This window comes from Microcebus murinus, chromosome 12 (genome assembly GCF_040939455.1).
Source record: "Microcebus murinus isolate Inina chromosome 12, M.murinus_Inina_mat1.0, whole genome shotgun sequence".
NCBI classification, from domain to species: domain Eukaryota; kingdom Metazoa; phylum Chordata; class Mammalia; order Primates; family Cheirogaleidae; genus Microcebus; species Microcebus murinus.
In genome coordinates this window covers 89,167,318-89,179,486 of record NC_134115.1, presented here as the reverse complement: position 1 = coordinate 89,179,486, position 12,169 = coordinate 89,167,318, and the positions used below count along the sequence as shown (strand labels likewise).

Sequence of the window (12,169 nt, the reverse complement as noted above, 5' to 3'; positions counted from 1 at the left end):
GGGAGCTGCGCCTGTGTCTGCCCGCCAGCCCCACTGCCGGGGCTCAGAGGCCGTCTGAACACTCGGAAGAGGCCGTTTATAGGCCGCGTGACCTGGGACAGGACCCTTCATCTCACTGGGGTTCTGATGCCCCATGTGCACCGCAGTGGGACGCAGGGATGGAAAACAGCCTCGAGTCTCAGCGCAGTTGGTAGGGGCTTCCTGAAGCAGGGTGTTGAGAAGGATCTTGAGGTCACAGTAGGGCTCGTGGTCACGCTATCCTCCATCCGTGACGACTGCACGGGGAGGGGGGGGTTATGGTACGAACCCCGTGTACTTGCTATCTCGGGATGAGATGATCTCTCCTACCCTTTCCAGCTCTTTCTTTTCAGAATTCCGAGCTGGGAAAGAAGATGTCTTTTCTCAGCTTAGGAACCATCCGTGGTGTCGGGCCAGAGTGAACAGGGCCATAGAGCCTTCGGGCAACTTCCTGGACGGCAGATCCACCGTCCCCCTGCCCCGCCCTCCACTGCGCAGCCTTGGTGCCTCATTGGGGACCCCTGGGGTCACTTCCAGAGGCTCACTGCTGGATCGGCTCACTCACCTGTCACACAGGTTTCCCTCCACATTCTCTTTGCAGGGGCAACGCCCACTGCGGGGGTCACAGGTGCCCAGGCTGCCAGCAGGATCGCAGGTGCAGGGTCTGCCAAGCAGAGTGTCCAATGAGCAACTTCAGAGTGGGAACCACCCACCCCAGGGAGAAAACCCCTTGCCCTTCCCTGTTCCCGAGACGGTCAGGAGGCAGGCAGACCCCAGAGCCTGCCCCGGTTCCCACCTTGCCAAGGAGTGACGCACCCACCCACTCACCCAGCCTCCCATCCTTCCATCCATCAACCTCCCTTCCACCCATTCACTCACCCATCCATGCATCTCTCCATTCATCCCTCCTTCCACCCACTCACATGACAAGGCATGACGCCCACCCTCATGAACCCCACGGTCCAGTGAGCATGGCCCCTGCACGTGATATTTGTCGTGGGAGGAGACCTACAAGGGCTGTGGCAGCACCAAGGAGGGGCACCTGGCACAGCATGGGCGTGGAGGTGAGTGGCAGGTGGGGGGGGTGGGGGTGGCACCTCAGCCCAGAACTGATGAGTGAGGAGTCTGCTAGACACGAAATGCTCCAGGTAGGAGGAATGGCATATGTCAAGGTCCGGAGGCCAGAGAGACCCTGGGAAAGCAGCCAGGTCCCTGTCCAGTAGTCAGTTTTATGCCCAGAACCACTGTTTTGCAGGGACTGTGAGACTCCCCAGCCCCACCCCAACATGTTTCCACGTTTCCAACGCCTTTCAAATACACGAGGAAGCTATTGTCATTAACCAATGCCAAGTTCTTTTAAAAGTGCTTCTGAATTTACGAGAGCTGTATTTATTTATCTGGTCATTGTATATTTTCTCAGGGGAGTGGTGGTAAACGTGCGGGCCGGCCCTTCTGAGGTCCAGGCCCGGGGACCCCTACCCACCTCTCCCCTGGGCCGTCCCACCAGGTGCCACGGACCTTGCCCAGGTGCCTGGAGCAGGACCCCAGGGGCCACCTCCATGCCTTCCTCCTGGTCACCACGTCTTGCCAGCTCCGCCTTGCGAGGGGCTCTAGAACCTGCCTGTTCTCCACTCCCCACAGCCCAGCCCCCCAGGCCGCCGAGGCCCCACCGGACCCTGTTCCTCTGCAGTCCTGCCCTGCTTGCCTGTGCTGAGCTTCACCTTGCACTTGCAGCTGAGCCTCTGCCGTGCTCTTCCCCGGCCTGGAACCCCCGTCCCTCCCCTCTGCGTGTGTCTCTCCGCCTCCCCAGGGCTGGGCGTCCCTGATCCTCCCCAGGACACAGAATGCGGGATGCTGAAGATGGGGAGGGAGGAAGGAGGGGAGGGGACAGCCAATATCCTGTCCCTCACACTCCCGGTCAGCCAGTCCCAGTACAGCACCGAGCACCCGTCCTGGGCCCCCGACGCCCGCACCCTGGCCGGCCGCCCTCACCTGCAGCCTCCCTCGCTGAGGGAGTGGAACCCGGGCAGGCAGCGGTCACACTTCCAGCCGGTGACAGTGGGCTTGCAGGCGCAGCTTCCCGCGCCATCGCACTGCAGGTGCAGGGAGCCTGAGGGAGGAAGGGCACGGGGCAGCGGAGGCCACGCCAGGGCGCGGGCGGCGGCTGGGGCAGCGGGGCCCACTCACCTGCTGGGTGGCAGTCGCAGGGCTGGCAGGGCACCCGCAGGTCCCAGTGGTAGAAGTTCTCCTGACAGCGCTCGCAGTGTGGCCCGGCCGTGTGGTCGCGGCAGTGGAGACAGCGCCCGCCGTGGCCCATGCTGCGGAAGAGCTCCCGGTCGAACGTGCACTCCTCGGAGCGGCCACTGCAGTTGCAGGCTGTGGGCGGAGGCGGGAGGGCGAGGGTGAGCCGCCCGCTCAGCCTCCCTGTGCTGAATGAGCAGGCAGCGCACGGAAGGGCAAGAGCATGGTCCAGAATGGAGTTCAGGCTCAGCTTGATCAAGGATATGGGGACCAACTGACTGATTTTCCCAAACAGGACACTCTTAAGAGCAAAGGGGGCACAGTCAGTAAATACATCAAAACAATGGAGAAACAGGACCAGGAAAGCCAGGATCTACGGTCACCTGGTCACAGATCAGAGGCTGACTGCTTCCTCATGTGGGTGTATGGCTCAATCCAAAAATCCCTGTGGGCTCTCCAAGCCATGATAATAGTATGGATCTAGTTCCCAGTGGCTGAGATCACTCAGGAGCACAGAAAATGCCAGTCACCCCTCGTTTGCTCATTAGGTCATTTTAAAGAGTACGTGTGAAGGCCCGGCTGCATCTCGGCTCCCGCGGCGGGCCAGGGCGCAGGCAGCGAGTGGTGTGGACCTGGTTGCTGGGGGCCAGGTGCACAAGCAGGGCTGTGACAGAGCAAGGGGGCTCTGGGAGCTGGGAGCAGGGGCCCCTGTGGTCAGGCTGGGTGACGGGGCCAGTGCTCCTGGAGGTGTGGCTGTGCTGATTCTGAGGGCTGAGCGGGGGTCGCCGGGAGGGGCGGGGTGCGGGGGGCGTGCTGCAGGCGGGAGGTAGACTGCGTGCGGCAGGGCCAGAGGAGCAAGGGTGGCTGGGCATAAGCGTGCCAGCTGCGGGTGGCATGCGTGTGACGGGAGGGGAGGGGATGCCGTGCAGTGGCGCTGAGCAGGGGCGGCTGTGAAGTCAGAGGTGGCAGAGCTGCTCCAAGGAGGCTGGGCTGCTTGGTCAGGGGGCGTCAGCCTGGAGCCAGGGGAGCTGCAGGAGGGTCTAAGCAGGATGGATGTTACTGAATTCCCATGTTGGAAGGAGCCTTGGCTGCAAGTAGAGGAGGGAAGAGGGAGCTTCAGGCACCCAGAGGAGAGGTGGCAGGGCCAGGACCAAGGTGCTGGCTGCGTAGGACTCAAGCGAGATGGACCGGAGGTACGCTGATGGGGCAGAACTCAGGGCCGAGGGGCTGCCTGGGCTGTGGTCGGCCTGAAACCCCAGCGTCCAGGCTGGGGTCTGGGAGGACAGGGATGTGATCATAGGGCTGAGGACATGGCAGAAGAAGCAGTTTGGCCAGATGTGTCCCCACCATGGAAAGAGCTACAGGCCCAGAACGTGCGAGCCGGCTGGCATGGCTTCCTTGGCCTGGGAGGACTCCCTGGTAGAGGCGGCCAGCGGGGCAGCAGGAACCCATTAGGGCCCCAGGGCAGCCCCTGCAACAGTGCCCTGTCCCTCGGAACAGGCTGTCCCCTCCCTGCCCCAGTTCTGGCTGCCAGTGGCCCAGCCCAAGACTGCAGGGCCAGAGCTGCCTGTGTAGACACTGCCCCTGCCGGCAGCAGCAGCGCCAGCCGGGACCCAGGCCTGGCGACAGCCTGAAGGAAACCAGATGGCTGTGTGGGGACAGGGCAGGGCTTGGGAGCCGGGCGGCCGGCACAGCAGCCAGCAGGGGAGGCGGCAGATTCCCACTCGTAGTGCCGCGCCCCTGGGGAAGGTATGACGGCACCGTCCCCTCCCCAGTGTCTCCGTGAGGTTAGGCCATGGAAGCCACATCACATGGGGAGAAGGGGACGTCAAAGGGCTGCCCGGGGGCCTGTGGGAGAGGCTGGGAGAGAGGGGGGCAGGTCGGCACCCTCTGTGCATGGGGTGGCCTGGCTCTGATTAGTGGCTGGGCCAGGAGCAGCTAAAACAAAGGAGCAAGTCGGGGCCTTGCGGGCCCTTCTGCCACGGCGCCTCTGCTGGGGGACTTGGTCTGGGGAGCTCTCTGGGGGGAAGGACGGGGCATGAATGCACCCCCAGGCTCCTGTCAGCTCCCCATCTCTGCAGAAGCACAGGGACCCCAAGCTGCCCACGGGCTGCCCCAGGAGCAGCCCCCACTGCGAAGTTCCAGCAGTTTTTTCCGCCGGCCTGCACCAGCAGCCTCAGGCCTGATGCCCCAGGACACTCACGCAGACACTCGTGGGCGGCCTCGGCCGTGCCCCGGGCCCACGGGCGGTCCTGGAAGAAGGGCAGGCAGCGCTCGCAGTCGGGGCCGGTGGTGTTGTGCTGACATCGGCAGGCCAGCCGGCCCGCGCCGTCGGGGCCGCACTCGCTGGCATGGCCGTTGCACTTGCACCTGGGAAAGACACGGAGGAGGAGAATCGGAGGCAGCCGCAGGGCAGACGAGGGGTGAATCTCCAGGCAGCCCCCCAGTCCACCACTCAGTCCCTACTGAACACCCCCCGCGTGCCTGGGGGGCGGCAGTGCCAGAGAACTGACCACGTGGGGCCGGCGTAAGCTCTGTGCAAAATAAAGCACTTCGTCTTCACAAGCCTGTTTCCCCTCCATTCGACAGACAGGAGAACTGAGGCATGGGGCAGATGCCCACCTAGGGACGACTCTGTCACCTTAGTCTCCTGGGTGGAGGGGGCCCAGCGGTCCAGGGACAATAGGCATGGGGGGCCAGGAGGCTGCCTCTTGTGGATCTCCTGTGACCATGTCTCAAAGGGCAAGAGGTTGCCCCACCCAGGGGACACGTCCCCAGTGAGTCTGTTTCTGAGTGCAGCCCTGGGCCCACGTCCCCAGGCCACCCGCAGGACCTGGAGATGGACTTGGGCAGGAACGAAGAGGCGCTCCGGGGTCATGCGGCGTGCTTGGCAGAGCCCGACCCTGCGCACAGCCATCCCTGTCACAAGAAGCCAGACTGAGCCACTTCGAGGAGGACCATGGCCTTCCACTCCTGGCCTCGCTCTGGCCGGCCCTGGACCAAGGCAAGCTGTCCCCGCAGGAGCTGCACCACCGGGGTGGGGGACCGTCCTTAACCCCTTTTCACAGGTGAGGGAACAGGCTCAGGCTCGGAGGCAACTGGCGCTGAGTGGCAGAGCTGGACGCTGCTGTCCTCTCCTGCTCCACAGACCCTGGGCTCCTGGGCACTCCACTGGCCACCTGGTGGCTCCCACAGGCCACGTTCCACGCTCTGCCTTCAGTGAATGTCGACGAATCACTGGCCACTGCCAGCCCCCCGTGCTCTCTCTTATTTGGGGACATGGGGTGCGGGAAGGCACACGGCAGTGCTTCTTCACAGCACCCTGCATTTCCAAGGGGGGGAGGCAAGCACAGGCAATCGTAGAGACAGTGGTCACCAGGGAAGTGACAAGGGACCAACTCCTGTCCCAGACGGGGTGCTGCAAACACCTCCCTCCTCCACGAAGCCCTCTGACCCCAGGGAAGGACAGAGAGATCCCGAGGACCATTATGGGCTGGGGCCCAGGGCCACTTGCACCCTGCCAGGAGCAGCCTTCCCCAGCCAGCTGGCGGTCCCAGGGTGGTCTGATTTCACAGCTGGGCCCCAGATGTTCTCTGGCCCGAAGCCCCCTGATGGCAGGCACTGGCGCTCACGGCACTGTCTGCCCGCCACCCCTCCTGGGAGGTTTGACCCGACACACAGAGTGTACTGGGGAGGGGCAGAGGGGACCTCACAGCCCCCCCAGTGGTCCTACCCTCCAAGCCCTAGGCTTCCCCGGACTGTGCAGACACCCCAGGTGCAGGCGGTTGGGCCCCACGGCCCCCATCCGTGTCCATCTCACCAAAGCCACCTGTGTTCCTGAACCTCAGAAGCCCAGAGCTGGGTGTCAATCCGCTTCCCATCCCCAAACTGCTTCTCCACACCCCCCACCCCCACCCAATGAACCTGAAACCTCCCCACTCGGCTGGGGGCAGTTTAAAAAATCTGAGCTTAGTGCTACCCCAGCCAAATCCTTCTGCAGCTTCCTGGTGACATGGGATGAGGACATGCCCTCTCCCCTGCCTCCCGTCCTGGCGCTAACATGTTTACCAGCAAGCCACCACCGGACATGTCTGCCGCCCCCAGGTGACTGGGGCAGGAACCCCAGGCTCCTTTCAAAGAAGAAACCTGAGAAAGGTGTATGCTGAGGACATTCGTGCCCCCTCGGTCCACAGCCCTCCTTGGGCAGCCAGTGCCAGGCGGCCGGGCCCTGGAATGTGGGGCAGGGACGGGCCTCTGCCTTCCAGGCACCCCGCTTCTCGGAGAGGGGATAGATGTTGCAGGAGAAACAGACAAAACCCACCGACCAGACGCCAAGCGCGCATGGGGGCGGGACCGAGCACTTCTCTCTGGGCGGGGAGAAGGGAAGGGACCTCCAGGCTGAGGGGGCGGCGTGCAAAGACCGGACGTCCAGAAAGTGGTGAGCATCGGGGTGCGCTGGACGCGGCCGACGGAGGGTCTGGGGTGCAGGGTGGCGCCGGCCACCAAGGCCTCCCTCCTCCCCCCTGAGCACCAGGCCCTGGGGCCCTGCTTCCCCCGGCCTCACCGGGCCCGGCGCCCTGCCTCCCGCCTACCTGCCGCCCACAGAGAAGTCAGACACGGCGTAGTAGTAGGACTGGAGCACCTTGGGGTCCTTGAAGATGTCGTCCCCAAACGTGTTGAGCCGGTCTAGAGAGATGAGGAGCTCGGTGCTGGTGACCCACTCCTAGGGCAAAAGGGAGAGGGACACCATCAGCAGGTCACCCTGTGTGTGCCCATCCGCTGTGCTGGCAGGGCCAGCAGGCCACCTGCGGACTCCTGGGGCACAGGCCAGGCCCAGACAAATTCTGAGAACACTGCAGAAATGAGGAGCCGGTGCTCTGGGCTCACGCCAGCCTGGGACAGGCCACCCACAGACGGTGCCACTTTGCTCAGTGTCTTGGAGCCTCCGTTTCCCCATCTGTGAAATGGAACAAGGACAGTGCCTCCCCCACAAAGGAGTTTGGAGGACGAAGGCCAGTGTCCGTGCTGGCCATGAGTCTGGCACGTGCTCAGGAGGCAGCAGAGGTGGGGGGGCACGGCGGCCCATCTGAGACCCCGCCGTGCAGGGCCCCACCGTTCCAGAGGTCATCGGAGGGAGGACGTGCTCCAGCGACCTCCTGCCCTGCTCGGCCGGCCCCCGCGTGGGGCAGGCCCTTGGTTTCTCGGCCTCTCACATGCTGAGGACCCAGCTCCCGCAGACGGGTCACCTGTCCCAGGTGACATCTCTCCCACTGGAAGGGAAGCCCCAGGAGAGCAGGGGCTTGGGGCCCTTGTTCTCGCTTCATCCCCACCCCCAGGCCCTGCCCGGCAGGCAGCAGCCGCTTGATAAATACTTGCTGCTCGCTGAGTGAGCAGCTTCCGTGGGAGAGCGCGGGGGAGTGGGGGACCCACGTGCAGGCTGACATTTCCATCCACCTGCTGCTGCAATCAGCCGCGGCTGTGCCGCATGTTAATCAGCGTTTCCACTCAGCCCAGGCGCCCCCAGTTCGGCGATCAGGCCGTCAGCACAGAAAACGAGCTCCCGCAGTCTGTCCTCTCCCCAGCACGGCCCAGGCCGGGGGACCCCTCCTGCTCCCCCGAGCTCAGCAACCCAGAGCAACTGCCGGGGGAGAGGGGTCCGGCACCAGAACTAGGAGGGAACTGCAGCGCTCAGCCGAGTCTGTGCTGGAGTTTGCAGGCCCCCGTCGCTCCCCAAGCCACCCAAGGCTGCGCCTCTCGAGGTCGAGGTCCGTGTGCATTCTGCAGCCAACTCAGAGGAGGAGGGCGGGGACCGAGACCTGCATTTGTCACCAGCGCCCAGGCGACACTTGTGCTGCTGGTCGCTGGAGCAGCGATGGACCAAGGAGCTGAGGCCTGGGCTGGAGAAACCCAGCCGTCGCAGCCGAGGGCACCAAGACTCCTCTTTCTCCGGAAAAAGTGCCCTCTGGAGAACTCAAACCAGCCAACGTCAGGGCTGAAGGGGAGCAGCAGCTGCTGCCCCTCTTGATGTGACTAGGGCAAGGTCCCCACAGCAGACCTAGGAGTGGGATCGTTTTTACCCCATTTACAGACGACGAGACGGAGGCTCAGAGAGGGTAGGCATTCTGCTCCAAGTTGCACAGCTGGTGCGCGGCAGAGCCGGGATTCAGGTCTCTCTGTCCCCAAGGTCCAGGCTTTAACCACTAGGCTAGCCCGCCTTCCTGTGATTGCCCCACACCCTTGTCATACGGTGGTGGGGCCCAGAAAGGACAATAACTTGCCCAAGGTCTCTGGCCCATTAGTGACCCTCTCCCAGGCTCCTGCACGCTTCCTGTGACCTGCTCCAGCAGTCTGTGAAGATGACAGCAGTGAAGGGGCAACGTCTCTGAGACACAGGACTGGAGCCGGGGCACTCCTTGATGCCTTAAAGGTCACTTTAGGGCAAACCAAAGCCCCTGTGCCCAGACGATGGGCGTTTGCAACTCGCACACGCTCCCGCTTGCAGGACGAGCGAGCACCGGAGCGGGCCGTGGACAGACCCCGGCTCCAGACGGTGGCGTCAGGAGAAGCAGGAGGTGGGCAGCTTGAGCTCCGAGGTCAAAGTGGTGCCCAGGCGACCACTCAACTCTGGTGGCCTGACTGTGCAACGGCCGGGTCCGCTTCTCCCCCAAGGTCCTTGGCCCCTCGATGGGGACAGAGGGACCTGGGCCCAGCAGCCACATCCCTCGGTGCTCCGTGTCCCTTGCAGAGGCACCCCACCCCCCAGATGTGTCCAGAGAGGGGACGAGGGCAAGCTGGACTGGCTTCTCTTTGTCCTCAGACCTTGGCTTCTGCCTGGGAGAAACGGGGGAGGCGTTTCTGAAAAGGTCATTTCTCCACCGGGGACAATGTCCAGAACACATGAGGCAACAAGTCAGAAAATCTCCGCCTGCCCCGGGTCTCAGGTCAAGCCCCTCCGCAGGTGACAGCAGCACAGACGCAGGGTGGAGCGGGGCTGGCCCTGCCGCTTGTCTTCAGCTGACCTTGGCTGAGGTTTTCTCAGCCACAGAGCTAGCAGCCCCATGGAGAAGAAACGAATTTTAAGAAAAAATCATGATGAGGACGTGTGGACATTTCTAATGGGACGAGCAGGCCCTGGATGTCTGCAGATGTGGCTCTGGCTGGTAAAGGATTCCCCTGGCCCAAAGACAGGCCCGGCCCTTTGCCCCTGGCTCCTGGGAAGTGACCTCGAAGCCCCTGCAATGTCCCACCTGACAGGAGTGTCCTCCCTTGGGCCACATCAGAGTCTATGCTGACCCCGTGGTCTCTGGTGGGGGCTGGGGCCACACAGTGTCGGCCTGACTGCAGGGGCTGGAGATGGGTCAGCCGTGTCTACGTGGCCAACCTCCGATAAAAACCCTGGACTTCCAGGCTCGGGTGGGTTTCCCTGCTGGCAATGCTCCGTGCACACTGTCACACGTCGCAGCTGGAGAAGTGAGCGCTATCCACGGGACTCCGCCGGGAGAGGACACTGGAAGCCTCGGCCTGGTCTCCCCCGGCCCCCGCCCCGTGCTCCTCTTCCCTTGGCTGGTTTAGCTCCTGTCCTTTTACCGCAATAGATCCTAACCGCGAGCATGACAGCTTTCCGAGCACAGTGAACCCCCGAACCTGCGGGTGGTCTTGGAGAGACTCGTGTCTTCTTGGGTGCACGGCCTGGGCAAGACCTAACCTCCTTCTGGGCCTCAGTGTCCCCCTGTAAACACACAGGATTCTAACCCCGGCCCCCTTGTTATCCCAGACGGGCTAAGGAGGTGCTCTGAAAGTCTCGCGGGGAGGCCCGTCTGCCCCACAGTAATGGCCTGCTAGCTGCCCAGCGCCCTGCGACGCCAAGCAGACCAGCACGCCTGTCTGTGGCTGATGGCGGCTGACACATGGAACTGGACACGCAGGGGCCAATACCGGCAGGACTCCACGCCCGAGCAGACCCACCTGGGCTGAACTGGAGGGCCCTGGACGGGTGGCCGTGGCCACGGGCCTGCTGCTCTCTCTGCCGTGGGACGAGGACGGGAAGCTATGGCGCGCACTGGTCTGCAGGGGGAATAGGCGTCCCCTGCATGCCAGGCACTGTGCCGGCCACTACCTACCTTCCCGCCACCCCAGAGCGGCACTCTCCAAGGTGGCAGCGCTAGCTACGTGTGTCTATTTAAATTAAAATTCATTAAAAGTAAATACAATTTAGGCCGGGTACAGTGGCTCACGCCTGTAATCCTAGCACTCTGGGAGGCCAAGGTGGGTGGATTGCTTGAGGTCAGGAGTTCGAAACCAGCCTGAGTAAGACCCCGTCTCTACTATAAATAGAAAGAAATTAATTGGCCAACTAATATATGCAGAAAAAATTAGCCGGGCATGGTGGCACATGCCTGTAGTCCCAGCTACTCGGGAGGCTGAGGCAGGAGGATCACTTGAGCCCAGGAGTTTAGGTTGCTGAGTTAGGCTGACGTCATGACACTCACTCTAGCCTGGGCAACAAAGCGAGACTCTGTCTCAAAAATAAATAAATAAATACAATTTAAAGTCCAGCTCCTCGGTTGTGCTAGTCATATTTCATGGTGACTCGTGGCCCCACGCTGGACAGTGAAGCCAGAGGCCACGTCCATCGTCACGGAAAGTTCTGGTGGCCAGCGCTGCCTGACAGCATCGAACCCAGGGCCCTGACTCCAAAGCTGGCGTTCTTGGCACGTTTTCACATCCATCTGCGGGGGCCCCTCGGACACTTGGGGCGGGCCCTGTTGTCAGTCCACAGAGGGACGCAAGGCCCCAGCACAGCATTCCAGAAAGAGCGCAGGCTGGGAGTGGGGACACTCATGCCCCGTCTGCGCCCGCCACCACTGCATGTGCCCCTGGAGAGTCCCTGCCCCTCCAGGCCTCAGTTTCCACACCTGTATAAGGAAGGGGCCAGGTGAGTTGGTGGTTGTCACAGGGCTGCCACAGGCCACAGGGCTGTGCCGCAGGAGGCCAGGGAAGGGACGCCTCCCGTCAGCTGCAGCCCCCCGCAGGCCGGTTCGTTACTGGGCATCCACAAAAGGTTCAGACGCGACAAACGCTTCTGTGCTGTGTAGTCTGAAAACCGAGAGGCCTCACGGGTCCCCCATGTCCTGCCCTCTGACTCCTTGCTGGCCCCGACCAGGCCAGCAGGTCTGCCACGTCCCACCCTCTGACTCCCTGCTGGCCCCGACCCAGGCCCGACCCGGAGCCCCTCCCGCTCTGACCTGCAGCCCGGGGCTCTCCTCGAAGTTGTAGGCGCTGGGCCGGCCCTCCAGGGTGGAGAAGGCCACGTTGCCCCCGCTCAGCGGGGAGATGTCGCTGAACTCGGAGGTGCAGAAGGCCACGCGCTCGTCCTCGCCGGGGCGCAGGTACTGGCCCTCGGGCCGGCCGTAGGTCTTCTGGCAGGAGGCGCTGTAGAACTGGTACGGCTCCCACGGGCCGCCGGCGCGGCTGCGCTTGTAGATGGCGAAGCTCTCGGGGCGGCTGGTGTGGAACTTCAGCCTCACGTAGGTGATCTCGTAGGCCTTCCCTGCGGCCAGGAACACGCGGACCCATTTCACAGAAGGGAAGGGAGAGTCAGAGCCCTGGGCCAGGGAGGGCAGACGACTGCACTGCACAAACTCTCCTGGACGCACCGTTAGAGGCTGTCCGGGGCTCCGGGCTGGCAGTGCCACCATCAATTAGTGATGCCTGTCGGAGGCACAGGAGGGGACAATGCCGGCACGCTTCCCAGGTATCTGCCAGCACTTTCTAGGGGAACTCTCCTCCCCGCACAGGAATCTGCGCTGCTCACCCCTGACGGCAGCCGGCCCTCTCTGCTCAAACATCGCCAGCAACAGGGAGTTGCCGCATCCTGAAAAAGCCTGCTTTACTGTTAGAAAGCCATTCC

At 63.1% G+C, this 12,169-nt stretch overlaps 1 protein-coding gene across 1 annotated transcript in view; it reads right to left on the bottom strand.

Moving 5' to 3' along the window:
• The window catches only part of LAMC3 (laminin subunit gamma 3), a 57,075-nt gene that overhangs the window by 32,225 nt on the left and 12,681 nt on the right, over window positions 1-12,169 (bottom strand). The window contains exons 2-7 of the mRNA XM_076009132.1: window positions 11,505-11,809; window positions 6,852-6,982; window positions 4,463-4,629; window positions 2,206-2,394; window positions 2,011-2,128; window positions 584-682 (exon numbers count right to left, since the gene is read on the bottom strand). Of these exons, the coding sequence (XP_075865247.1) occupies window positions 584-682; window positions 2,011-2,128; window positions 2,206-2,394; window positions 4,463-4,629; window positions 6,852-6,982; window positions 11,505-11,809 (1,009 nt within the window). The remainder of the gene's footprint in view (window positions 1-583; window positions 683-2,010; window positions 2,129-2,205; window positions 2,395-4,462; window positions 4,630-6,851; window positions 6,983-11,504; window positions 11,810-12,169) is intronic.